Below are 25,232 nucleotides of genomic sequence, written 5' to 3' on the forward strand. Positions count from 1 at the left end.
CATGTGGTTGGTTGCGGCTATAATAGACTGGTGACACAAGAGAACTCGGAGAGAAATAACAGTAAAACTAAATAGTTTGAGGGGATCACTGCCCATGGCTGCTATCCAAACAACCTACAGCTACTTATTGCTAAAGACAGTAAAGTGGAGAGTATGGCTAATATAGCCCAATAAGTGATTCCCTCAAACTGATCTTCTGTTTTAGTGTCGTTATTTTCCTTTGAGTTATTGATTCAGTCTCTAGTTAGCTAACATAAACTAATTTAAAGCTATGACCTGCAACTAACCCGGTGACGTAACGTGTAGGACTGCCACAGCAGTTTTTGGGCCTCCATCTTACTCTATCCTCTTGTACAGTACATCAAACCAAGCTACATGCCCTCTTCTACTGTATCTATTAACTTTCTCTTTGATTTTCTTCTTTTCCTCTTGGCAGCTTAGTCTGCAACATCCATCTCCTGATATACCACTATCTGTCCTCTGCAGCTCTTTCATTCATCTCCAAATCCTCCAAACCTAAGCTGTGCCTCTTATTCATTTCTAATCCTGTCCATCTGCCTGTTTTAATGTTGTGGTTGATTGATGTGAAGCTAAACAGGGCTAATGAGGTTTTACGAGAATGCAATGCCCGAATGTGCAGTTTCTAAGAACTAGTAGTGATAATGGAACCTGAAAGCAAAAAGGAAAAACACTGTACAGTATTGTCCCTGTTATCAGCTGTTCTAACCGTGCGTCTTATTGCACCTGAGTTCTTTGAGTCATCAGATAATTAGGGGTTGACACAGTCACTTGTGATAACAATGATGCTGAGAAGGGCAAATTGGGAGATGGTACTTGGTTTCACAGTCTAGCATCAGTGGGCGTCGCAGAATCGTTGATAGGAGGTTACATAAGGACCTGGTCATGTTGACTTAGTCTTAGTGTCGAGGATCTAGACAGGAGTCACTAGTCTCTCTCTCTGTCTTTTGTTCAAAGATTCAGTCAGAGAATTTGGGACCTAAGGTCGACACAGAGCACAGCAGCCATGGCAGGTGAGTCTCAATCTGGAGTATAGAGCTATGTGAGCGGGATTTCTTTCTTTTTTTTTTAAGAAATATTTCCTGACACACACAGATTATTCGGTTTCTACTTTGTTTCCATAAGTATATAAGTTATATGGGACTTATGTTAACTTCTTTCTGCAGTTGAAAAGATAAAGAAGCCCAAGAAAAGAAGTGTAAGTTCAAGTTGCACCGCAGTTCATCTTTTGTACTGACAATACACAGTGCTTTGATCTTGCAATATCCGTGAAGATTAAACGCTGCAGACCTTCTCCTTTCCCCTTTAACAGGCCACAATCTTCGGCTACCCACTGAGCATCTTTTTCATCGTAGTTAATGAGTTCTGTGAGCGATTTTCCTATTATGGGATGCGAGGTAAGTGGCTTCATTGGGTTCTGATGTTATTTTTCTTCACCTGAAAGTTGATTTAATCAAGTATTTACTGTATGCTGTTTAAGGATGTTTTTATGCTACTGTGCATGTATAACTTTCCACTAGATTTTTGACACTTATAGTTACTTTATTTTTATTTTTTTTACTTACTCTATATTCTAAAAATTCATTAAGCTTCAACTCAATAAACTTTTTCCTTTGTGCCCCCCTGCCTTCCTCTCTTCTTGCTGTCTGCAGCCGTGCTGGTGTTGTACTTCAAGTACTTCCTTAAGTGGGATGAAGACTTTGCCACCACCATCTACCACACATTTGTGGCTCTTTGCTACCTAACGCCCATCCTGGGAGCTATTGTGGCAGACTCATGGCTCGGGAAGTTCAAGTGAGCTTCTCAATAAAATAAAATCAATACATGAAAAGACACCAACCTATAATTTGCTTGTATTCAGTTTCAGTATTTGCATGAAGACTCAGTTTAAATGGTTAAAGTGTTTAACCTTGGAGTTTTGATCCTTGTCTATCTTACCTTTATCTGTACATGCTGTACATCTGCTCAGTGCCTCACACATCCCTTGTCCTCTTTCCTCTGTGTAGGACGATTGTCTACCTGTCCATTGTTTATACAGTGGGACAGGTCGTCATGGCTATAAGTGCTATCCAGGACATCACAGATACTAACAAGGATGGCACCCCTGACAACATGACCTTACACATGTGAGCTAAACACACCCAGAGTTGACTGGCATAATAGAAATGCACTGGATCCACACTGTCAGACAAATGAACATCTGTCTGTACTTTGTTTTGCCCCCAGAGCTTTGTCCATGCTGGGTCTCTTCCTTATTGCCTTGGGAACAGGAGGCATCAAACCCTGTGTGGCTGCTTTTGGAGGGGACCAGTTTGAAGATCATCAGGTCAGACGGTGCTCAAGCGTATGTGTTACTGCAGAGAGTGGAACTCGCCAGAAACACCTCTTTTTTTAAAGAGTCCAAGAGTTTTACACATTCATTACAGACTGTATATAAAAGATGGACATAGCCACCTTGACGTGAATCTCAGTCTCGACATCTGTGACCATATATGTTATTATAAAACAACACGACAACCAAAACCACACACAAATTAATGCAGCAACAAAGAGATGTACTTTTACATGTAATTATACACACACCAAATATATACATGACAACATACACTGACTGCCCTTTGCACACAGCAGTTAAAGCTACACAGTTATCAAAGTTATCAGCTGTACTCGGTCAGCACTTTGTTTATCTGTTTTTTTGTTCCTGCTAGCTTTTTATTAACTACTTGATCGCAAGCACAAGTGCCCCTGTAATTTTATTACACCCTTCAAGGCCAGGGACAAAGATTAATCCATAATGTTAATGACATGGCTAAATTATCTAAGGAAATAAGTGTGCAATATAATGCTGTGCCCCACAGGAGAAACAGAGAAGCACCTTTTTCTCTATCTTTTACCTGTCCATTAATGCTGGAAGTCTCATCTCCACTCTGATTACTCCCATTCTCAGAGGTAGAGCCACAACACTCAAACTGATCACAGAAAATAAAATATACCACTGGGTCACAAACTGATTTTTGTGTCCTTACATCTTCAGCTCAGACATGTGGTATTCACATCCAGCAAGAGTGCTATCCGCTGGCCTTCGGTGTCCCTGCTGCGCTCATGGTGGTAGCTCTGAGTAAGGATTTTATTATAAAAAATTCTTGTTTGCTGTAATAAGCAAATTAATGCTTCTTTTCGATGACGTATCCTTCATTAAGTGTTGACAAATTGTAGCTAAGTAGTTGAGTGCTTGTTACAGAAATTCTAACCAAGCCGCTAAAAAAAACCTAGTAGTCACCATAAACTGTGTTTTCTAAGAAAGTTGCACCATAAAGAGATAACTGGTGAAACAATATTGTCATTTATAATTTCCTGTTACTTTTGTAACTCCTGTATGTGTCGTGTGTGTGTTTGCAGTTGTGTTCATTGTTGGAAGTCCCATGTACATTAGGAACCCCCCGCAGGGCAACATCATTGTGAAAGTTTGCAAGTGCATCGGGGTAGGTGGTTCCAGTGTCTTTCTAGCTTAAAAGTGAATCCCATTTGAATCTCCTGCTGTACAGTTAGAGTAATTATTTTGCAATTGTCTTTCTGCTGTTTGTAGTTTGCCGTCAAAAACCGTTTCAGGCATCGTTCTTCTCAGTATCCCAAGAGAGACCACTGGATGGACTGGGCTGAGGAGAAATATGATGTAAGTGGAGCACAGGCACATGCAAATACAAACAGCATGGCCATAGATTTCTTATCATTTTCTTATTTTTGGCATAGAAACTCCTGATTGCTCAGGTGAAGATGGCATTGAAGGTGCTGTTCCTCTACATCCCTCTGCCTATGTTCTGGGCTCTCTTTGACCAGCAGGTATGTGTGCATACGTGAGACTATGAATAACTAGCACCTGAATCCAGTGTTAGGAACATACTGTCTTGAGTGAAAGAGTTACTTTTACCTTATAATATAGGTAAATCCCACATTTACCGTATTTTCCGAACTATAAGGCAGACTTAAAACCCTTTAATTTTCTCAAAAATCGACAGTGCGCCTTATGGTCTGAAAAATATGGTATATGGCCTTGAGATGGCTGTAAAACTGAAATGAAAGATTGAAGCAAAATCCGGTGACAGGAAAAAAAATGACAACTGTGTTTGTTTCACAGGGTTCAAGATGGACCTTCCAGGCGACCACAATGAACGGCAACTTTGCAAGTGTTATGTTTTAATGTTTTGATGCAAAAAAAACCAGTTAAATACAGGTATAACACCTTGTGACCTCAAACCACAGAAATGGATGATATTAATGAGACTGTTTCTCTTCTTTTCCCAATAGGGAGCGATTACAATCCAGCCTGATCAGATGCAGGTGAGATACTGGGCTTGATTACATCTGACCTGATTAAATTAAGTATTTTTCATGCATGAAGAGCTGACAGCATTGGGAGAGTCTGGGATTGTCAACAAATCCCTGTCAGAATCAGCCAGTGGTTTAGATGATGGTGCTGGTTTAGCATAATGTCCTGAATGCATGATTGTGATATAAAGCGATGCTCAAAACCACACTGTGTGTGTGAACATGGCTTAAGCATCACTCTCTTCCCACCAGACTGTCAATCCTATCTTGATCCTGATTCTGGTGCCAGTCATGGACACTTTGATCTACCCTCTGATTGCCAAGTGCTTTAACTTCACGTGAGTGTTTTGTTCCGTCTTCATTTTGTTGAATCGATACCATTTTACATTCAAGAATGAAAACAAAATTCATATTTACTATCCATTAGTCATCTCATAATTTCTGTTAATGTATATTGTTATACTGTGTAAGAAAATAGTTGTTTGATGAATTAGCACAATTAATATTTTTTGTTAATGTATATATTTTAGGGTCTTTATTTCTTTACAGTAACCTTTTAAATAATTGGTTCACATAGCAACTAATTAATGTACTACATCGTAGCTTGTTATCTTTATTTAATTATAATTTATTTTTTTGTAATAAAAGAAAACAAAGCAAACTAACAAAAACAACTAATGCATAAATGGTCTGTAGAAGATTACATGACTGTAAACAAATCACATCACCAAATTATAAAATGTGTTCAAACTGTAGAAATCTTTAAATAAGCAATTACTTTAAGCCTTCAAAAAGACAAATAGAATAAAGTAAATGCCTCCTATAAAATGACATCCTGTAAACACTGTTCCATGTGGCTGAATATAGGATAGTGATATAAAGAGGATTTCAAGTGTGTGTGTGTGTGTGTGTGTGTGTGTGTGTGTGTTCTGCAGTCCTTTAAGGAGGATAACAGTGGGGATGTTCCTAGCTGCTCTCGCGTTTGTGGCTGCTGCCCTGCTCCAGATACAGATTGATGTGAGTGTAACACAAAAAAAAACCCCCAAGCACACTTTTGGCAACTTATTAAACATGCATCGTATGATGCAAAATTCCATTGTTCTTTTAGAAAACCCTGCCTGACTTCCCATCAAGTACTGAAAGCCAAGTGAAGTTCATCAACATGGTTAACAGGGATCTACAGATTCAAGCTGATAACAAAACGATTTCCTTGAAAGGTTTTGGGGTATACTAGCCAACACAAGAAACTATTCCCAGACACTTTGGTCAGATGCAAGTTTGAAAAATTTTCTGATATTGGCAATTGTTTTCTCCTACAGGCTAATGAGGATTATCTGACCTTTCATAACCAGTTTACACTGGTTCTGGAGTCTGGGCAACAAAATACCATCAATTTGGCTAATGGCACTCGGAATACCATTGCTATCATTCAGGGATCCAAGCTTGGGTTTGAAAAGGTAAAAACACCTGGCCAACCCTGAAGCAAAGCTGGGAAATTTTTACTGTAAAATTCTTAATATTGGGAGCATGAACTTGGCCTTTTTTCTCTCCAATCTCCTTGGTATAATTCCTAAAGATTTTTCAGATTAAAACTCTTGCAGCCTTTACTTAACATGTAGACTTTCAAGGTAAAAGCATGGAGGAATGAAGCATTTTGTTGATGGAAGAATAACATATTTGTAAAAACTTACATGTACGTTGAGACAGCTGAGATGAAAACGATACAGTGCATGTGAGATGCTAAAATATTCTTTTTCTCCAGTTCGATGACATGACTTCAAAGCCAGAAAAGGGTGAAAATGCTATAAGGCAAGTGTTTTGTTCTTTTTGTTTTTTTAAAGTTACTCATACATTTTACATTACTGCCGGAGGTTTCTTCCTGTTAAAACAGAGTTTTCATTCCCACTGTTTTATCGTGTATGATGAGTTAGGCCTTGGTATTAAATTCTTTTGTTTATAATTGGATCTTTTCTGTTTTTGAACTGTCCTTCCGCAGAGTTCTGAATGGTTTTGGCTCAGATTTGAATGTAACCGTGCGTGACAAGGTGTTCAACTTTACCAGCAACATGTCAGAATATCTCAGTGTTTCACATGGAAAGTAAGACTGAGTTCTCATTCATATGAAAGTTCTATATGGTTATACTATACTATACTGTTTTGACTGGTGGTTTTCTTTAATATGGCAGAGCTGAGTTCATGATCAAGGATAATAGAGAAAGCTGCGTCTACACTCAGGAGCTGGGCTTTGGCAGCTCTTATACATTGATCATCCCATCCACTTTCACATTTGGAGAAATGGTAACATGTAAATCCACCCTGAGTCACATCATGGTTTCAGTGTTTGTTGGAAGCAGCTAAGACATGCATACCTCTCTGTATGCTCCAGTGCTCAGAGAACATCAAGGCAGTGATGGACATGAAGCCTAACTCTGTGCACATGGCCTGGCAGATCATTCAGTATTTCCTCATGACTACAGGAGAGGTCGTCTTCTCTGTGACAGGCCTCGAGTTCTCCTACTCACAGGTAGAGGGTGCTCTCCTTAACTTTTCTCATTTGATAATAAGGTCTGTGCCAGCTGCCTAGAGAATGCAACATGTAACCTGAGGACTGATGATGTCATTCTTGATGTTACTTATAATTTGGGATACTGCTTTTTGCTATCCAGGCACCCAGCAACATGAAGTCTGTGCTGCAGGCTGGCTGGCTGTTAACCGTTGCCGTAGGTAACATCATTGTGCTTATTGTTGCTGAGGCTGCAACGCTAAATGATCAGGTGAGTGGATGCATATGCATACTGTGCTCACTGACTTTGGGCAGGTTTATTTTAAGTGATATAAATGTCTGTAAGTTGCTGTACTTGCGTTTCATGGACAAGAACAACACAGGTTGAGTTCAATAAGGTACACCAGAAGTGCAGTGAAGAATTTCAGAACAACCTATGACTGGTGATGCAGTCTCTCACCCTTTATACCAAGCTCCAAATGAACACTTTTTTGTGTTTCTCTTCACCAGTGGGCCGAGTACATTCTCTTCGCCTCCTTGCTGGTGTTGGTGTGTATCATCTTTGCCATCATGGCCTATTTTTACACTTACACTGACCCAACCAAGATAGAGGCCCAGTTTGATGAAATGGAGCCTGAAGAGAAGGAGAAGAGGAAAAACTTCGACATGCCCAGGAAAGGCTCAGCTGAGAGCCACAAAGAGGACAGGAGGAGTTCTGATTCCAGCTCTGATGACGAGTGCACCAAACAGACAAAGATCTAAAGCAACTCCCTCACTATGGCTTTCCCCTTTCTTCTGCTGGATTTTGTCTTTCATGTCTCAGAGTGCCTGTGCCATTTTGGTCAATTTGTCAGAGAAATCAGCTCACAGTTGGACATGGACGTAGCAGCTAGAGTGACCCGAGTGAAATGGCACTGAATAGCACAGAAGCTGATTATCCACATATCAGCTCATATAATTAAAAACCATTCATAGGTTTGTCATCTATAGTTGAACTGTTGTAAATTTGACATGATTTCTTTTGCACTGAGCTTTATTATCTTCAACTAATTTTGTCTTTCATGTTTTTACACATGCATAATTACAAAGAAATCATCCCAATATTTGTATTTATTTCAAAGTGCAGTGATGTATGTATTGTAATATGCTGTTGGTATTTTATACATAAACGATATTAACAGGAGATAATCTGGCACCACACACAGCTTCCTCAGTAAGAAATCTTCGTTATTGAAAGTCTGAATTAATTTTGGGCTTGAAGAACACTGTCATGTTATGGCTATTCAATGCTCCAATGCTCTGACACTAAACATCTATGTCAGCGGTGGTTTCTTCCACATATGCAATGACATCATTTAAAATCAGTGTCTACGTTCTTACAATTCTGTAACTGAATATGCCTTCAAATACAAATGATTGCAGCTAGTTTGATGACTGGGTGGATTTGTCTTTCAGTGCAAGAAGGTAGTATTCACCATTCTTGCCCAAAGTACTTACCACAAAAAAAACATACAAGTTATTGTGATTACAATAAATCATACTCATGAACTATATATTAGAAATGGTTTATATCATATCTGGGTAATTACTTGGTGCTAATTATTTAGCTTTAAAAAGAGGACACTGACTGTAGTAAATATAGCTCAGTTTGCCATTTCTCTGGTCTCACTGACATTTAATGTCAGTAAATAAAATACTGCCTCAGCCTCCTAGTAGATGCACTTGCCAGATCTGGTGATCAAGAACAAACCTATTGTTGCATTAACAGGTTCATGTTGTATTAACAGGTTCATGTTGTGTAGTGTCTCTATTGCAGTTTTAATTATCTTTCACTGTGACTTTGAGGCAGTTACTATCCTAAACTGCCAGAAGCTCCCCTTCTGTGTTCTGGGAATTTTGAATAAGAACAGGACTTTTTCTTTCCTACCTAAAAACAAACAACAAGCAAATGTATACTTTACCATGCTGGGGAATTGCTTTAGCGTCCTTTAGAAACACTTGTGAATGTGGCACAATGGTAGGGGAAGTGGAGTAACTAAATTCCTGAATGGTGTTGAAGGAGTTTCCAGTCTACAAACACAACTCCTGAAAAGTAAATGTGGCCATTATGTTCTCAGTTAGATTAGATTTTTATTTCTCATGTCACTTTGAAAGCTTATAAGGAGCTTAAATTTAACTTGGGGATTCTCAAATGACACAAGCAAAGATTATATACAGTATTATAAACTGTCAGCTATGATAAAGGAGACCAAATGTACACATTTTGTTATTTTCGTAGCATATGTTTTTCTGTAAGTTACAGATTTTTTTTTGTTGTTGCCAGAGGCAGGTGCTGATATCCATAAAGCATTCCATATTTCCATACTTAACTCTTTGCAGTTATAAAAATATCACATATTTCTTAATTTCTTTCAGTCCCTGTGTTGACAAGTGCGTCTTGATGCAACTCACCAACATTATTGCTGCATTAGCACAGTAGTAAATTCTGGAACTCTTAAGTAAACATATATAGTAAAACATGGCTATTAGCAAATTTTTGTTTTTTTTACAGGTTTCTTTAAATACTTGACACACTTTCAAAGTGCAAAAAAACTGATCTGAAAACTAGAAAAAAAAAAGGTGCAAATCATACTACAAAGATCTGGTGAAAGCATAAAAGAAGACATGGCACTTCTATAGCACGGTGTGGAGGTGAGAACAGAAATGTGTGAGGATAATAAAGATGGCATTGGATTCTGCAGCTTGGCTTGTGCTGATCAATAGTTTAATTTGGCCATGAGCAAAGTTTTGTGTGGATTGATTGCCTTCTTGGGGCCTTGCCATTTTTTCCTCATCTCCACGATGAGTTTCTAAACACTGCTAAGGAGAAATTACAAGCCGAGGAATAATAATACTTCACATATCAGCATTCGATCACCCCTAAAGGTTCCTCTTTGTAATTGTCCTAACTTCATCTTGACCTACAAAATTTCAAAACTGACTTTAATTGTCTAAACGTAAGTACAGGTAGCAGTTTTCCTCCTGACTAAAGAAACAAAGGAAATTCTTCTGCCACTAAACAAAGTCAGCTTAGTAACAAAGTTAGTTTGATTCAGCAGGTGATTGAAATGTGAGATTGAAACCAAGTCACTTTGGAAAAAACCCCCCAAAAACCCCAAAACACTGATGAATCTCACTCACTGATAAGTCAAAGAAAACTGATGTAATGCCAGAACACAGATTTGTGTGTATCTGTAAAGGCAAGGCATTTTCTGTTCTTACTGTTGGAGTAACTTTAAATATCTGCTTTTAAACATTATCAGTATCTACAAAATGCGCATGACCATTTTGTACACAGTGATTCAATTCCCGCAATGACAACTTGTATTCATGTACAGCATGGCCCCCCACCCCCCGCGCCATTGGAGGACAAATTCCACTTAAAGCACTTTACCTGAGGTTTCCTTATGAATGCTGCAATTTGCCTAAGCAGGGAGTCTTACTTGCGTGAGAGAACACATGAACACGCAGTCACAGGTACACGCGCACGCACGCACACACAGCTTGCACACTAAGATAATAACCCTGCAGGTTCATCAAGCATGCTTTCAGAGGTTTGGGGAGGATATGATTCCTACTTTGGGAGTGGGGGAGGGGTAGGGCGGCTGAAGTCTTGTTGTGGATTTTGGGGAGATTTTTTTGGCTCCTTGTGGACTCTGCTGTGTGAGGCTGGAGAAGTCTCCTGTACACAGAGCCCAGCATCGCTGACATCACTCTGACTGAGTTTGTCCCATCAAAGCCTTTCCAGCAGGTCTTGCTGCTCCCTTAACTTCTCCTTATTACTGAATAAAAGAAGCTCTCCAGAGGTTCCTTCTTTTCCTCTGATTTGGAGTTCAGTCATTTTTATAGGCCAGGTTAGCACCCCGCCCTACACAAAGAGGTCACATGTGGTCAGCTGGTATTGAATGACATCACCCCTGACTTTGAACCCTCTGATCTGGCTGCGGTGTTGGATGGGGGGGTAGGGGCTTGGGAGAGCAGGGCTGGGACAGAACCAATCACTAAGTGGAGGAAGTGGATGTCTTGCTTGTGGAGAAACTGGAAGAAAGAAGAGACAAGTATAAACAGATTAATGGCATCTTCTGCTTTGTATAGTTACTGACTTCTGAGCACTAAATCTGAGGGAAGCTGTTACCTCTGGAGCCTGTGCACCATGTGAGCAACCAATGAATCAGAGATGCCAGGGTAGGCCTCCTCAGCCAGCAGGATAGCCTCTTTCAGCTCATCCAGGACCAAGGGGTTCCCGTTCACCTGTTCCTGTCGTGCCTTCAGCTGGGAGGTAGAACACAGGGAAGGAGCCACACACTTTGTTAATCTAATGACACAAAGACACAATACAAAACTACACATCTAAGGAGCTAGAAACGGTTGAGCATTAATTTTGCACAACAGGAAGAAGTGGTGACATGTTGTTTATCTTTATATACCACGTATGTTCTGAAAACGCAGTCACTCAAAATGTAAAAACAAAATAAAACTGCTTGTTTGATTGAGTTTAGTCAATTAATTTGAATGTTTAGATGAGTGAAACAGACAAAGGGAAATTACTCAATGGAAGCCCTGCTTGAAAACCATGGAAACGCAGCAAAGTTCATTTGGACAACACCAAAAACTATGTGAGCGAAAGAATGAGTCACACACAAATTACAGTTCCCAAAATATTCAGTGTGAAAAACAAGTCTCGTCTATAGTTTGCAGAAATCCACCACAGCTACACGAGTCAGACCAAGTGAGAAGTGATGGCTGTGGAGGAGAACAACTACTCAGCTGATCGTCCACATGAAGCTGCTTACCTCAGATAATGCAGGAGAGATAACAGTGGCCAGGCTCTGTGAATAAGGCCTCTTTGGAATGTCTTTTTTCTGTGTTAAAAGAAAATAAAGAAGTGCACTTACAGGGGATTAAAAAACAAAAAATTCTCAATTTCCCCAAATAACATCACAACTTTTTATCACAGTAAAGTGCGCATAAGCTGCAGATAAACTACGTCAAAGTAGGAAAATGGAGCTGGCTAAGGAGCCAGATGGATAAAGTGTCAAATTAAAAAAATTTAAAAACTAAACAAAAATCCATTCATGGCTGACCTGATCTGTTGTTCCTGACTGGCCATCCCCATTCTGCAGCTTCTTGGGGTCCTTCTCTCGGATGGTGAAGATCCAATCATCACTACCAAAGTCGTTCCCACCTGAGGCCTGGCCATCCTGCTCTCTGATTGGACAGATATTAAAGAGGATTTTGGACATTTATCAGGGTGAGTGATAAAGTCATGCATGTTAAGTGCTTCCAGCTCATCAGAACAAAGCAGCACAGAGATGAATGCATTTTTTCGTTAATGAAAATTCACTTCACAGTTAAAGACATTTTGGACTTACGAGTCGGACTCGTCGGAACTGGATTCTGTGGTTCTAGACTGCTCTGCCTTCCACCTTTTGTACTTGTCCACCAGTTCGGTCAGGTAGGACGTCTTCTTCGCATGACGGACGATCAGCTTATGCTTCAGCAGCTCTTTGGCAGTTGGTCTCTGTAAAAACAAAGCTTTGAGATGAGCATGTGATGCAGTCTGAAAACTCTGTACAGACAGCAAAACAAAACTTAATATTACTTACAAAACTAGGCTCTTTGTTGAGGCAGGCCTCGACAAATTCCTTGAGTGGTTTACTGTAGTTGCCCTCCAGTGTGGGCGGATTGTTCTTTGGGATGAGGAATAAAACCTTCATTGGATGGAGATCTGAATGGGGCGGCTCACCCTTTGCCAACTCAATAGCAGTGATGCCCAGAGACCAGATATCAGCCTGGAACACACAGAAGATAAATATAAGATAAACTAAATGTAAGAGTTCTCATTATACCTTGGAGTGACTGACCGATGACTGTGGAGCTGTGGACATCCTTTACTTTGTGACAAAGAAGCTAAAAACAACTAAAAATAACTAAATTCCACAAAGCTAGATAAAGAAAAAGATCATTTGTGGTCAAGTAGTGAAAATAACAACTAAATCTGGGTGCAGTTCCCCCCTCCAGGGGCAAGGGTACCTAGACCCGGTTTGTAGAGTACGCTTGGGGAGTGTGATCGTGTGTACAGCGTCTCTTTATGTCTGTCTCCACGTTGGTTGAGTGTGGAGTGAGTGCATATGACAGCATGAGGGGGGGAATGGATGTTTGTGTCTGTGTGTGCCTGTATGTCTGTGTCTATATGTCAGGCTGGGTATCAGACGCCACCTCTCTGGGGACACCTCAGGCCCTCCAAGGTTTGGAGGCCTATCTCCACCTACCACCACTTCCCCTGCCGGTGGCGGACTCCCTCAGGTGTCGGTGCGTTGGTGGTTCTTTGTGTCTGGGGGTGGGCGTCCAGGTACACACCGGCTCACTCCTTGGCGGCCGCTTATCGGGGCCTGGAGCCTGGGGCTCGCTCGGGCCCCTTCGGGGGTGGGGTGCCCCCGGCCTCTCGGCCTGGGGCTCGGTCACTCAGGCACAGCTGGCGGCCGGCGGAGCTCACGGGCGCGTCACTGCAACTCCCCCTGGCTTCTGCTCCGCGGCTGCTGAGTGAACCCTCATCTGGGACTCTCCTCAGCTCTTACTGGAACAGTGGCGCGGCTGCCCCTCTGTTGGTCTTCCATGGTCTCTTGTGTTCTGGGGGCCTCTGGATGTCTGGAGTTTTGATCTCCTCCATACCTGCTTCACACCCTGGAGGACGGGGCTGTGGCCCCCCCACACTCCCTAGCAGATCGTTACATGGAGAAACCTTTGGAATACAAGCGCGCTGATCCACACAGGTATGCACACGGGTGTTCACTGCTCGTAGACCCAAATTACACCTTTCTTGGCTGCTACTTCGAAGCACATCTGTCCTGCGTGCTGCACAACAACATTGAATATTTAGTATTTACTGCTGTTTACACTTAGCTAGATTAATGCGATGGTGTTGTGTTTAGTATGTTGCTTTGTTTTTTTTTTTGTCTTTTTTTGCTTGTTTTCTATTCTTCTCTCAACAGGTGATCCAGGAGATTTTTATTTTTTTTCTCCCCCCCTTTCTCACTGTCCCTCTCCCCTTCTGTTTTTCCTTTCCTTCCTCTTTCTTTCTCCCTTTCCTATCTCTCACTCATGTCTGTCCCGTCTGTAACATCTGAAAATAAAATATAATAAATAATAAAAACAAAGATCGACCAAATGGACCAATACGGCAATGCCACGATGATCCATTTGGCAAAGTAAATCCATTGGGTATCCTTGTTGGTCTTCAGACAACAATTCTGATGGCTAAAGAACCAAATGGGACAGGCGAGGAAAAAAAAAAAAAGAAACAAAAATCTGGTTTAAAAAAAAAAAAAAAAGACAATTCTTCAATTTTACCATCATCAGGTCCCAATCAGCCCAAATAGCAAAGAGAAATAAAAAATGCATGCTATGGAAGAGTTCGGGTCTTAGGAGGTTAAAGCTCAGTGGATAGTCGACCACAGTGCTTCACAGAGTCGCACCAGGCTAAGATTTAACCCAAATGTACCAAATGATTTTAAAATGATGCAGATGCTGATGGAAGCATTTCCATGTAAAACAAGTTTCTCATTAAGGATAACAATGACCTATATGGTACAATGGTAAAAAAAGGAAAAAAAAAAGAAAAAAAAAAGTGAAAAAAAAAAGCGAAAAAAAAGAAAAAAGAAAATAACAACTAAAAAAAGTTCATTTTAAGGCCACACATGTACTTTGTTATCCACTAAAAGACTAATTACAGACAACCAAGACTCTTCTTGCGAGTTTATATGTGCCGGCTGGACGAACCATTACTGATGTCCTTTTGGTCACAAGTCACTCTGGTAACTCACATCTTTCCTCTGCTGCTCATAGGGAGCCAGCGCCCACTTCAGAAAGTTACTCCTGTTCTATGTGGCATTTACCATCCTTTTAAGAAATGCACAGAGCAGTCACCAACAACAATAATAATTAATTACTTAACACCCATTTCCACAAACAGTTAATGGATGAAACGAAGGACCAGTTTGCAGGACTGTTATTCCATTTCTTAAGGAGATGACTTTCAGATACTGTTCACCTGCTGCAGAAAGTGGACATGAAATGCAGCACAATCTCAATGAAGTGGGCACCAGTTCGACATGGTAGCTGTCACTTTGAAAGCAGCTGAAAGCACATGTGCTGCTGCAGGCTGCTCTTCCTACGCTGTGTGCATCAGCCTAAGCTGACATAACTCTAACACTATTACAACCACATGACTGGTAAAGATGCTATTTTCATTGTCACCGGTCTTTCATAGCGTCTGTTAAAAAATATATGTAATGGATTTATACTGACCATGTTTTCAATTGCTGTCGAGGAAAGCTTTTAGACAGCTCTATGTACAAGTTATTCACAGTTTTCTTTTTTGTGTCATTTTAGCATCGTGAAAACTTTGAAGTTTACATTTACAGCAGAGTGTAGCCTGAAAGATTGCCAGAGGAATGTAAGTCAACGTAGCTGTGTACACTATGTAACTGGCTCTGAACTCACCTTGGAATCATAGGCCGACTGTTTGATGACCTCAGGGGCCATCCAAAAGGGGGTGCCCACAAAAGTGTTGCGTTTGATCTGGGTGTCTGTGAGCTGCCCGGCAACACCAAAATCAGCCAACTTTACTTCTCCTTGCTCAGACAGCAGAACGTTGGCAGCTGCAAAAGGAACAAGAAGGATAGCTGATGTGATCCAGCCTTGCTACTGTTTCAGACAATTCTCTTAATGCCATTTATCTACATCACCAATTTCTATAATAAAGAGGGAACGGTCAGATAGCTTTCAGAGAACTGCTGCAATGTTCATCTCAAGTGAACATCATAATGAAAGAAACTAAGTGGGTGTCAAAACCATGATATTTGTGTTCACTCCCTGAAGCCTAAACAGCTGAAACATGTGTCCTCTAATTATAGCACTCAAAGTCAGTTGGCTACCTTTGATATCCCTGTGGATCTTTTTCTCAGAGTGCAGGTACTCCAGGCCCTTGAGGATCTCTCTTAGGATCGTGGCGATCTGGGTCTCATCCAGAGCTCCAGGCTCCATCTTTGGAAAAAAAACCAAACAAGCAAACAAAAACTATGAGCTGTGGGTTTCAGCAGAGTTGTCTTCACGGAGATGACTGCTCATTTTCTGTGAGAAACATGTAAAAACCAGAAATAACGACTGAGCACACATACTACTATAGCCAGTACATTTATATCCTTTACATGGTCTTGGGTCAGGTTGACGTGTCTATACAGACATGTCACAGATACAAACACACAATTATGGTTACATTATTATAATCTGAGCACAGGGAAGTCTTTCACCCTCAACATGACCAAAAGTTTTAGCTGTCAGAGGACTTTAGAGTTCATATTTGTTAATTGTATTCGAACAGAGACTAATTGCAATCAGTAAACATACATGTTTTCTCTACTGTTTGAAACTGAGATGAAGACAATAACTGTTAATAGTTCTATGTCAGACTAGGTTTTAAAACCCCAAATACATCCTCAGTCAGTGTGACCTGGGGGATACCAAATGGTCCTAAAAGTGAAGACAATACAGGTTTTGTGTACAGTGATAAACAGTGATAGTGACACTTGTGTTGTTTACTACTATTGCAATACAATGCTGTTTCAGTAGATGTACATTTTGAATTATGTAGTGTGCCATCAATCCCAGCAGTTCCTGTAAAAAGGACAGACTCATTTTACTGCTTCTAAGCTCGAAGCGCTGATAAAATGTTGTTCAGTCTCATTAACACAAATTTACAGAAATTTTCTATGGACAACATACAACATTTTGACCCATATACACATTGGGCTTGAGATGTGAACAAACACTGTCAATACTATATAAAGGAAAGAGTGTCAGAGGTTTTCTTTTGACAACTATTGTACTGGGTTGAGAGAACCACTTACCAAATCTAATGCTGAACCGCCACCTAAATATTCCATAATGATCCATAGCTTTGTGTCCTGGAATGGTAAACAGGAAGAATGAAAAGAGAAGACATTGAGTACTTTGGCATATTTGTGGGTGAAAGATATACAGTTGCTTTTTTAAGTTTAGTTTACTTTTTGCATAGTGACAAGTATGTTACAGGATCCAGAGAACACACCACTGCATTTATAGCTTCAGCTAGTTTGCAGTGATATTTAGATTCGGACCATAATGTGATACTTAGGCCACGTCCACACATACGGGTATTTTTGAGAACAGAGAAAAAAATCCCGTCCACACGTAAACGCAAAAAAGAAGGAAAACACTGCTAGGAACATGCCATGGTGATATATTCCTAACCGTGTAGAAATGTTGGCCAATCAGAAGTCTAGAAGCCTGGGTGGGAAAGAGTAAACAAAGATGGTGCATAGAACTGAGTCCTATGTATGGAGGAACAGTAACTGTGTGTGTATATGTAAGCATTTAAACACTGCAGTGAGTAAAATTAACAGTAACAGTATTTTGTCTAAAGTCCGCCAATGTATAAATTAATTTCACCAAAACAATAACGTGGCACACAGTGTGACGTGAAAAAAGGCGCACACCTTTGACGCTGTGTTTTCTCTGTTTTCCTCGTCCACACGTAAATGCAAAAATTGAGTTTTAGAAAATATCCACGCTGGCAGGAGTTTTTAAAAATCTCAGTTTTCAGTGACCGAAAACACAGTTTACATGTGGACGAAAGGTGCAAACGCATAGAAAAATCTGCGTTTTCAAAAATACCTGAGTACGTGTTGATGTAGCCTTAGAATCCCCGTTGTCATGCGCACACATACAAATGCAACTAAAAACACATCTCTGGTGGGTGTCTTGAGTCATTTTTAGGCTAATCCCCATTAAATTTTGGATTATTTGTTGGAAACGTGGGCAGCAGAAGGAAGTTCATTGTATATCTCATCAAATTTGCTCAATGTCAAGTTCGACTAAACATCTTGTGTTAATGCAGGAGTAACTTGGAATACATGTAATCAGGTACTTAAGTTGCACAGACACACATGTAAGAAGTAACTAAAGTCGACCTCAGTAAAGGCCTGGCAGAGCATCTCATGTGTTCCAGATTCCAGAATTCTCATTCCAGTAATAATGGTGGTCAAATGCTTATGTGGGACCAAGTCATTGTTTTGCAAGTCTCAAGTAAGTCTCAAGTCTTTATCCTCAAGTCACAAGTCAAGTCTCAAGTAATGTCAGGCAAGTCAGAGTCGAGTCTCAAGTCACTGGTGTAAAAGTCCGAGTAAAGTCACAAGTCTGAAACTTTGAATTTCAAGTCCTTTCGAGTCTTAAAAAAAAAAGAAGCATGTTGCAGTTATATGCTAAATGTAAATATTAGACCATGTGATTTTTAAATCTGTGTTTTTCTCAACACATGACAAAATAGTGAACTTAGAAAATATACACAAATTGTGAAATTGCATCTCTTTAAAATGCAGCTCAATTAAACTTAGCTCCAATAATAATTTTCAACGACAGTTCTGAGATAAGCTGCATGTTATTCTTGGATGCACTTGTAGGGCCGGCTTTAAAATCGCATGACAAAAATATCATACACATTAAAAAAAACTGTATCACCAATGGAGCCTGGACAACATTTGCTAGTTAGATGAAGTCAGCTATCTCATCATAGCAAAAGAGAAGGACCACCTACTGTTCTTTATGCAACTTCAACTGTTGGACAAAGTTGGAAGTTGTTCCATCTCTGTCTGTGATTCTCTGCTTGGATGTTTTGCATATTGCATTTCGGTTTTTTGTTGACTACTTCATAGTTTATGTACCTGAAAAAAATAACTCCTTGCAGCATTTTCGAGGGTTTTTTTTTCTTTAAAAAAAAAAAAAAATCTGGTTAATTTGATTGGCTGTGCTACAGCTCACGCACATATACGTACGGAGTGTGGTTTGAATAAATGAATTGAATTAATGGTGCACACTTTCTATATAATATGCGTGTTACATTTTATATTTGGGGTGAAATATCAAGTCTCTTCAAGTAAACCGGTTCAAGTCCAATTCAAGTCCCAGGTCATTGGTGTAAAAGTCCAAGTCAAGTCACAAGTCTTAGAACATTTTTTCAAGTCAAGTCTAAAGTCATAAAATTAATGACTCGAGTCCACACCTCTGACACCAAGCACGGGAATAAATATCGCTGTAATTTGGGGCTTTTAATGATTTGTTTGTATCGTTCTTTTCCCAGGCTGGACTGATTGTACAGCATACAGATTTAATGGCTTTAAAAGAAACAAGACGACCAAAGCAGGGTCAAAAGTACACATGAAGGCTCAACGGTATATACACTCTCTTAAAATCATTTAAAACCACTTTTAATAACTGGTGCTATACCCTGCTAATATTTGGTTAAATGTCTCTTAGCAAGCTGCACCTCAACTAGATGCTTTCGCAGAAAAGCTTTGATGTCTTCATGCTTCATTATTTAATCCATCTTGTGCGATGTACCAGCAGAACTGCCAGCAAAACAGCCTTAGCACGATGGTACTGTTACCATGCTTGACAGCTGGTACAGAGGCTTTAGGTTTGAAAGCCTCATCTCCACTCCTCTAATTATACCTTTTTTCATTGTAGACAAGCAGCTCAATCTTTTTCTTGTCTGAGACGAACACAAAAAACATATCTCCGGAAGGTAATTGTTTGTCCATGTGGACGACTAAATTTCAGTCAAACCAAAAGATGTCGATTTTGGAGCAGGGCCTTTTTTCTTGATCTGCAACCTCTCAGACCATGGCGGTGTCAAACTCGCTTCACTGTGGGCAGTGAGGCTGGTGTTCCAGGAGTTTTCTTAACAGACTTGGTCTTTATGTCATCCCTGAACATGCTAACCAATTTCCTCTCATCTGGAGCTGACTTTTTGAGTATTCCTCAAGATCAAACTGGTGAAAACATCTGAATAACTTGTACTTGTGTAGTTTCAGCTGATGGTTTCTGAATCTGCAGTTGTTTAGAAATGGCTCCAAGAGACCTCCCAACTTGTGTAAATCTACAATTATCCTTCTTAAGATCCTCACAGAGTTCCTTGAATTTTTCAAGACATTTTTTCTTATAAGAACTGGTCAATCTAATGAGTGTTGTCAAACAAATCCTTTTGATGCTGGCAAAGACAAATTACCAGTAGTCAATCATTTTCACTAACAAGACGTCAACAGGCCTTGACCATATCAAGTTAAAATACACTATAAAACCTTCAGGACCATTAATTAAACTGGTTTTAAATCACTGAATTAAATGATTAAAGAGAGTGTAAGTATAAACCTCCATGTACAGTTTTGACGCCAAGTGATGAGAAAATCCAAAATGGATTTAGATTTGACTTGTGCACATTAAAGCTGTATGTTGTATAATCATTCCACCCTGGCAAAACCCACAAAAAGAAATAAACCCCCCCACAAAATATCATGACATTTATGCCTGTGACAAGCATATGTACACTTCTTACCATAATTGTATACAAATATTAAATGTTTTGCCAGCATGCACAGTCATCTTTGATTCTCTGAAAACAGAATACTAAAGCTAAGTCTACAATTAAATCAGATCTTGACTGTTTGATGTCAAATCCACTGCGGTGGTGTAAAGAGCCAAAATTAGACCAAATGTTTATAAATACGTATGAACCTGAAAGTATGCTGCTGATTGCAACCTTGCTTTTGTGTGAGAAACAAACATCACCTTCAGGTATGAGCCATAGTACTTGGTGATAAAGGGGCTGTCGCACTGGCTCAGCACAGTGATCTCTTGCTGGATGTCTTCGATCTCGTCCTCTGCTTCCTCTAGATCTATGATCTTGATCGCCACGACCTTCTGTGTACGGTTGTCGATGCCTTTGAATACCTCACCAAATGAACCCTTGCCAATGCGCTCAAGCTTGGTGAACAGCTCCTCTGGGTCCACTCTAGCATTCTGATGTTTGACAGGCAGGGGAAACAAAACAAAGGCGGAAAGGGAAGATGGATTGAAAAAGCAAAACACAAAACAAACAAACAAAAAAACATAAAAGAAAGGAATGTTTAAAAAGAAATCAGCCTTGGGGAACAAACAGGAAACACCAGCAGGGTGCCATTCTTACAGGACACATTAATTCACTCATTGCAACACCTTTTGTTTGTGTACACAAAAAGAAAGACACAGGAGAATGAAAGGGAAAAGTGTAAAAATTGGACAGCATGCAGGTTAAGAAAGCATTAAAAACAAACAAACAAACAAACAAAAAACAAAAACCCAAAATGTAAACGGAAGGCAACATTTTAGTCGAGCTACCCCTTTGGGGTTTACTGTGCGCTCATCATTTTCTTCATTAATTTTTTTGAAACAAAACAAGCAAACAAACAAAAGAACCCCCCCCCCCCCCCCCCCCCCAAAAAAAAAAAAAAAAAAAAATATAGAAGAGAAAAACAATGACCAAATTAAACTTTCAAAAAGGCTGAGTTACTGTTCTCATGATTATTAGTAAATGAAACGTTGTAGCTCTGCTTTGGACTCTCTAGGCCTGAGGCAGCATGTATAAACACACATTAAAAATCTTAATACGCTGAGGACTTAAGTCTGACTGCAGTAAAAACATCTAAGATTAAGTCAATCAACCCGTATGAGGCTTTCAAGGGGACTTGGAGATCAGGGCTACTTAACATGAATCATACATTCATGTCATTACTCATATATCATATACAGTATATAAGCATACAGATACATACACTATACAGACAAAAGTATTGGGCCACACCATTCTGAATTCAAATGTTTTCAGTCACATATGCACGGGTGTATACAAATCAAGCACCTAGCCAAGCAGCCTGCCTTTACAAACGGTTGTGAGAGAATGGGCTGTTCTAAAGAGCTCAATGAATTTGAGTGTGATTAACACATTAGTTACAGTGAAATATCTAGGCACGAAGAAATTTCTAAGAGCTAATATTAAAAGATGTAAGCCTTTAGGAACCACAGCAACGGATTGACAAAGTGACAGAGCATGTAATATTGCACAGCAGGGTCGCCAAGTGCTGAGGCTTAGTTACTAACACTCTGCTGACTCAGTAAGTTCAACATCAGCACAAAAAATGTGCATTGGGAGCTTCTTGACATGGGTTGCCATGATTGAGCAGCTCAAGCAGTTGTATGTGTAGGTGGTAGAGGGTGTGATATAGCTCATGATACAAGAAAATTTTTGTAATACTTTAAAAATACTTTCTATCTAGAATGTTGTATCTTAAATACTTAAAGTCCTGCTAGCATCTTCTCCTTCATAGCCTGGTCGCACTTAACACTGTTTCTGCCTCACGTGGTGAAACACATTTGTCATTTCCAGCTTTTGTGGTAACACTGTTCTTACATATTTTACAAAGTGCTGTGCTTTGTTAGAGACAGTTTAAGTAGCTCCTTTTTAGGTACTAACCCGCTGTCAGAGACTGACACATGGTTCTCAGACAAGACCACAGTAGGGAATGTAAACGCATAGCATTACTATATTAATGATATCACCATATGACATATTTATCTCATGTAAAAATTTGTACAGGTATTTTTGTGATATCATACACAGCTCTTGTACGTCTTATTTCCTTTGACAAGTTTTACATGCTGCCTGTTTAACACTGAGTAACTGCTTTTGCCTGATTTTAAATCGTTTGAGCAGTCACACAGAAAAGCTTAACACTCTGGAGTGCTTATGATGGAAAAACTGAAAGTGTGCTTAGTGAATTCACTGAAAACTGTATCGGTGGGGCCGGTGGATAGTAACACTGAGTGTATCTGAGTGGGGTATGAAAAAACCTTTAACACCACAGGAAGTGAACTAAAATTACTGAATTCTCAAGAGGCTGTTATGTGGGAAACACAGGACTAGGCACCAACAAAAACAACTTCTTTTTTTGACCTCTCTGAGCAAAGGCAGGGTCAATGTGTCCATTTTGAGATTACTAAAAAATGAAGCCACTGGTTTATACAAGGAGGAACCCTTCTGTCAAAGGGTGCCTTTAAATCCAATTTTCCAAGGAAAAACCATTGACTCTGCGAGTAAAATGTGTTACAATTTCTCCAAATTGTGGACTGGCAGGCAACAACGATGATTTAGCGTGCTTTAGTGTTGTGCAGACTCATATAACATAAACCTAACCTTTGTATACTTTCAGTATGAGTTACTATGTATTAACTGAGGTAGCCGTTGGCTAATCCCAAAAGCTTCTCTACTTCTGATATGCATCTTGTGTTTACTAACAAGCCTGCAAAGACAGCATAATCTGGTGCGTGAGGCAGTTTACATTAGGAACAGTTATCTGCTCTAGTCATCTGCCCAACACAAGCTCTACAGGCGCAGTAAGGATACGTGAGATGCAGGAACAAAGTTCCAGCTTGCACGTGAGAGCTCAATATTTCCTTCAAGTCATGACTGAAATATCCGAATTTTACCTCTTGCAATTCAAAATATGTGTCATTAAATAGTAGACTTGTTGTCAGTGATACTAACAATGAAAACACATGGAGCAGAAAGGTTAATTAACTTACCCTCGGCACACGCAAGTCTATGTGTTTTGGTAGCTTTTAGAGAATATGTACCTCCGATTTATTCTGCCCAGAGCATGAGGCGAATTGACGCGATGTACCAGAGTACTTAAACGCTTCACTTCACTGAGCCGAGTGGGAGTAGAAACTCACAGCAGGGAGGCAAACGATTTAAATTCTGTTCTGACAGTCATCTCGACTACGTATTGCGGACAGACTCCACAGACATTTAACTTACCTGCATCCCCGGCAGGTTACCCTGAACGGGAGAATGGGCCATGGTGATGCTGACTGGTTCTGTAGTGCAGGGCTGAGGTCTGATCGGTTTCACTTGTGTTTACAGTCCCGGCTGTGGTGCCGTTAATGCCCCACAGCGCTCCTGCAGCACACCTAGCTACCCAGATCTGCTCAGAATACCCCCGGTTACTCTCAAACAGGACAATAAAATGTCCTTCCTGCACACGAACTAATGCACTTTTTCTGTATCCGAACAACCTAAGACACCCAAAACAGCTGAGCACGCTAACCAACGTTTGCTAACGCTAACTCTGAAGAAATCCGCAATGTTAGCTTACTAACCAGAAGGCTAAGTGTTAACTAGTGTGTTAAATTAATTTTCTCACTCGTAGAAGTAATACCGTTTGCGAAAAAATGATATCTGTAATAAAGTAGCAGCGACGACTGTGTATTTCAAATTTAACCTGATGTCACTTTCTCAAAGCGTATTCTCTAGCTAACGGTGTCGTCAGCTAGCTAACATGATTAGCGGGTTAGCTCCCTGGCCAACGCAGACGACCTGCCAAACGTTCCCTCAGCTTGGACTACAATTCGTCTGCATACGGCAAATGTCACCCACAGAACAGAAACTCTAAGCAACCCAGCTTATATCTTTGCACTAACTCGTCACCCGCTGCTCTACAGGTCTGGCATCCACAGCAAGGATAGTGTCACCAGTGTTTTTGTTTCCTCCCTCATTTTCGTCCCGTACTCTCGGCCATCTTGTCGGTGCCGTGACGCCTGACTGGGCGGATCCGGATCCGAATCAGCAGCAGCATCTTTACTTCTCTCCCACCTAGCAGGTGTTGATGGCAGCTGGATTGATCCTGGGCTCCCAGACTTTATTTGTCTTTTCTTTTTTGAATGACTGAGTGCGAGTTTAATACTAATAAAAAGGATCCATATTTAAACCACAGAATCTCATCTAAGAAGTTCTGTTTGGCCTGTTCTGGTAACACCGCTTTACGGCAAAGAACAAAAACTGTCAATAATTCATAAACGTAGCGTTTTTAAAAAAGACCAAATAGCAGTACCTTGTCTTAAAATGCCTTAAAGTGCAAACATACTTATTTTAATGTTCCCATTAAGGCGTTATGTCAAAATTCAGACATGTTAAGTCCTAATAAGTTTTTTCGGCATTGAATGCATAATCTGTGTAATGACAAATATACTCACTATTCACTATTACTATTTATTCATCACGCGATCATATGTTAAGATAACGGTAAGATAAAAGTAATATGCCCCTTATTTGGAAGGATCATTGAATACGAGAAAAAAATGAATATGTCGTCTTTCTTTCATTGTTTTTTTTCTTCTTAAATTATTATTTTTATTTAATCATTTACTATAAACAAAACCAGCTTGGTAGACCTGACCTTTTACGATGAAACTCAAAGTTTTCCATATTAATACAGTTTATTTAAAACCACCTTTCAAGACACCCAAGGACGCTTAGTAGAATTAAAAACATAGTAGAAGATAAAATAAACAAACAATCAGTTTACAGTGAATATGCAGACTTGGACAGAACCGCTGTTTATTATATCTGGGGGAAGAGAGTTCCACATATTCCTTATTC

General features: G+C 40.0%; 2 protein-coding genes across 2 annotated transcripts; one reads left to right on the forward strand and one right to left on the reverse strand.

Moving 5' to 3' along the window:
- The first annotated feature begins 664 nt into the window (after positions 1–664).
- Positions 665–8,272, forward strand: slc15a1b (solute carrier family 15 member 1b). Its single transcript, XM_085449573.1, has 23 exons — positions 665–1,031; positions 1,185–1,216; positions 1,331–1,415; positions 1,671–1,812; positions 2,025–2,144; positions 2,245–2,344; positions 2,877–2,967; positions 3,053–3,136; positions 3,418–3,500; positions 3,605–3,691; positions 3,769–3,858; positions 4,154–4,198; positions 4,324–4,356; positions 4,597–4,682; positions 5,280–5,361; positions 5,453–5,569; positions 5,664–5,801; positions 6,107–6,153; positions 6,341–6,442; positions 6,531–6,642; positions 6,731–6,868; positions 7,011–7,118; positions 7,358–8,272. Exons 1-23 carry the CDS (start codon positions 1,025–1,027, stop codon positions 7,607–7,609), a joined length of 2,181 nt encoding a protein of 726 aa, XP_085305699.1. The 5' UTR covers positions 665–1,024; the 3' UTR covers positions 7,610–8,272.
- Positions 7,926–24,454, reverse strand: stk24b (serine/threonine kinase 24b (STE20 homolog, yeast)). Its single transcript, XM_085449572.1, has 11 exons — positions 23,613–24,454; positions 20,549–20,779; positions 16,795–16,851; positions 15,823–15,931; positions 15,389–15,546; positions 12,493–12,678; positions 12,259–12,407; positions 11,971–12,094; positions 11,680–11,748; positions 11,022–11,158; positions 7,926–10,924 (listed from the first exon to the last, which is right to left on the reverse strand). Exons 1-11 carry the CDS (start codon positions 23,652–23,654, stop codon positions 10,888–10,890), a joined length of 1,299 nt encoding a protein of 432 aa, XP_085305698.1. The 5' UTR covers positions 23,655–24,454; the 3' UTR covers positions 7,926–10,887.
- Between the last annotated feature and the right edge of the window lie 778 nt (positions 24,455–25,232).

The sequence above is a fragment of the Copadichromis virginalis genome, linkage group LG23, assembly GCF_057382275.1.
Source record: "Copadichromis virginalis isolate Kocher_CV1m ecotype Utaka linkage group LG23, C_Virginalis_male_GT1.1, whole genome shotgun sequence".
NCBI lineage: Eukaryota > Metazoa > Chordata > Actinopteri > Cichliformes > Cichlidae > Copadichromis > Copadichromis virginalis.

What these genes read in the sequence shown, in the direction of transcription:
- slc15a1b (XM_085449573.1), top strand. An exon ending in ACCAGTTTGAAGATCATCAG is followed by an intron (nt 2,345 to 2,876) that starts GTCAGACGGTGC and finishes TGTGCCCCACAG; the next exon opens with GAGAAACAGAGAAGCACCTT. An exon ending in GCTCATGGTGGTAGCTCTGA is followed by an intron (nt 3,137 to 3,417) that starts GTAAGGATTTTA and finishes GTGTGTTTGCAG; the next exon opens with TTGTGTTCATTGTTGGAAGT.
- stk24b (XM_085449572.1), bottom strand. Translation starts at nt 23,654, where the DNA reads ATGGCCCATTCTCCCGTTCAGGGTAACCTGCCGGGGATGCAG. An exon ending in ACTATGGCTCATACCTGAAG is followed by an intron (nt 16,852 to 20,548) that starts GTGATGTTTGTT and finishes TTACCATTCCAG; the next exon opens with GACACAAAGCTATGGATCAT. An exon ending in AGTCAGGAACAACAGATCAG is followed by an intron (nt 11,749 to 11,970) that starts GTCAGCCATGAA and finishes CTTTTAACACAG; the next exon opens with AAAAAAGACATTCCAAAGAG.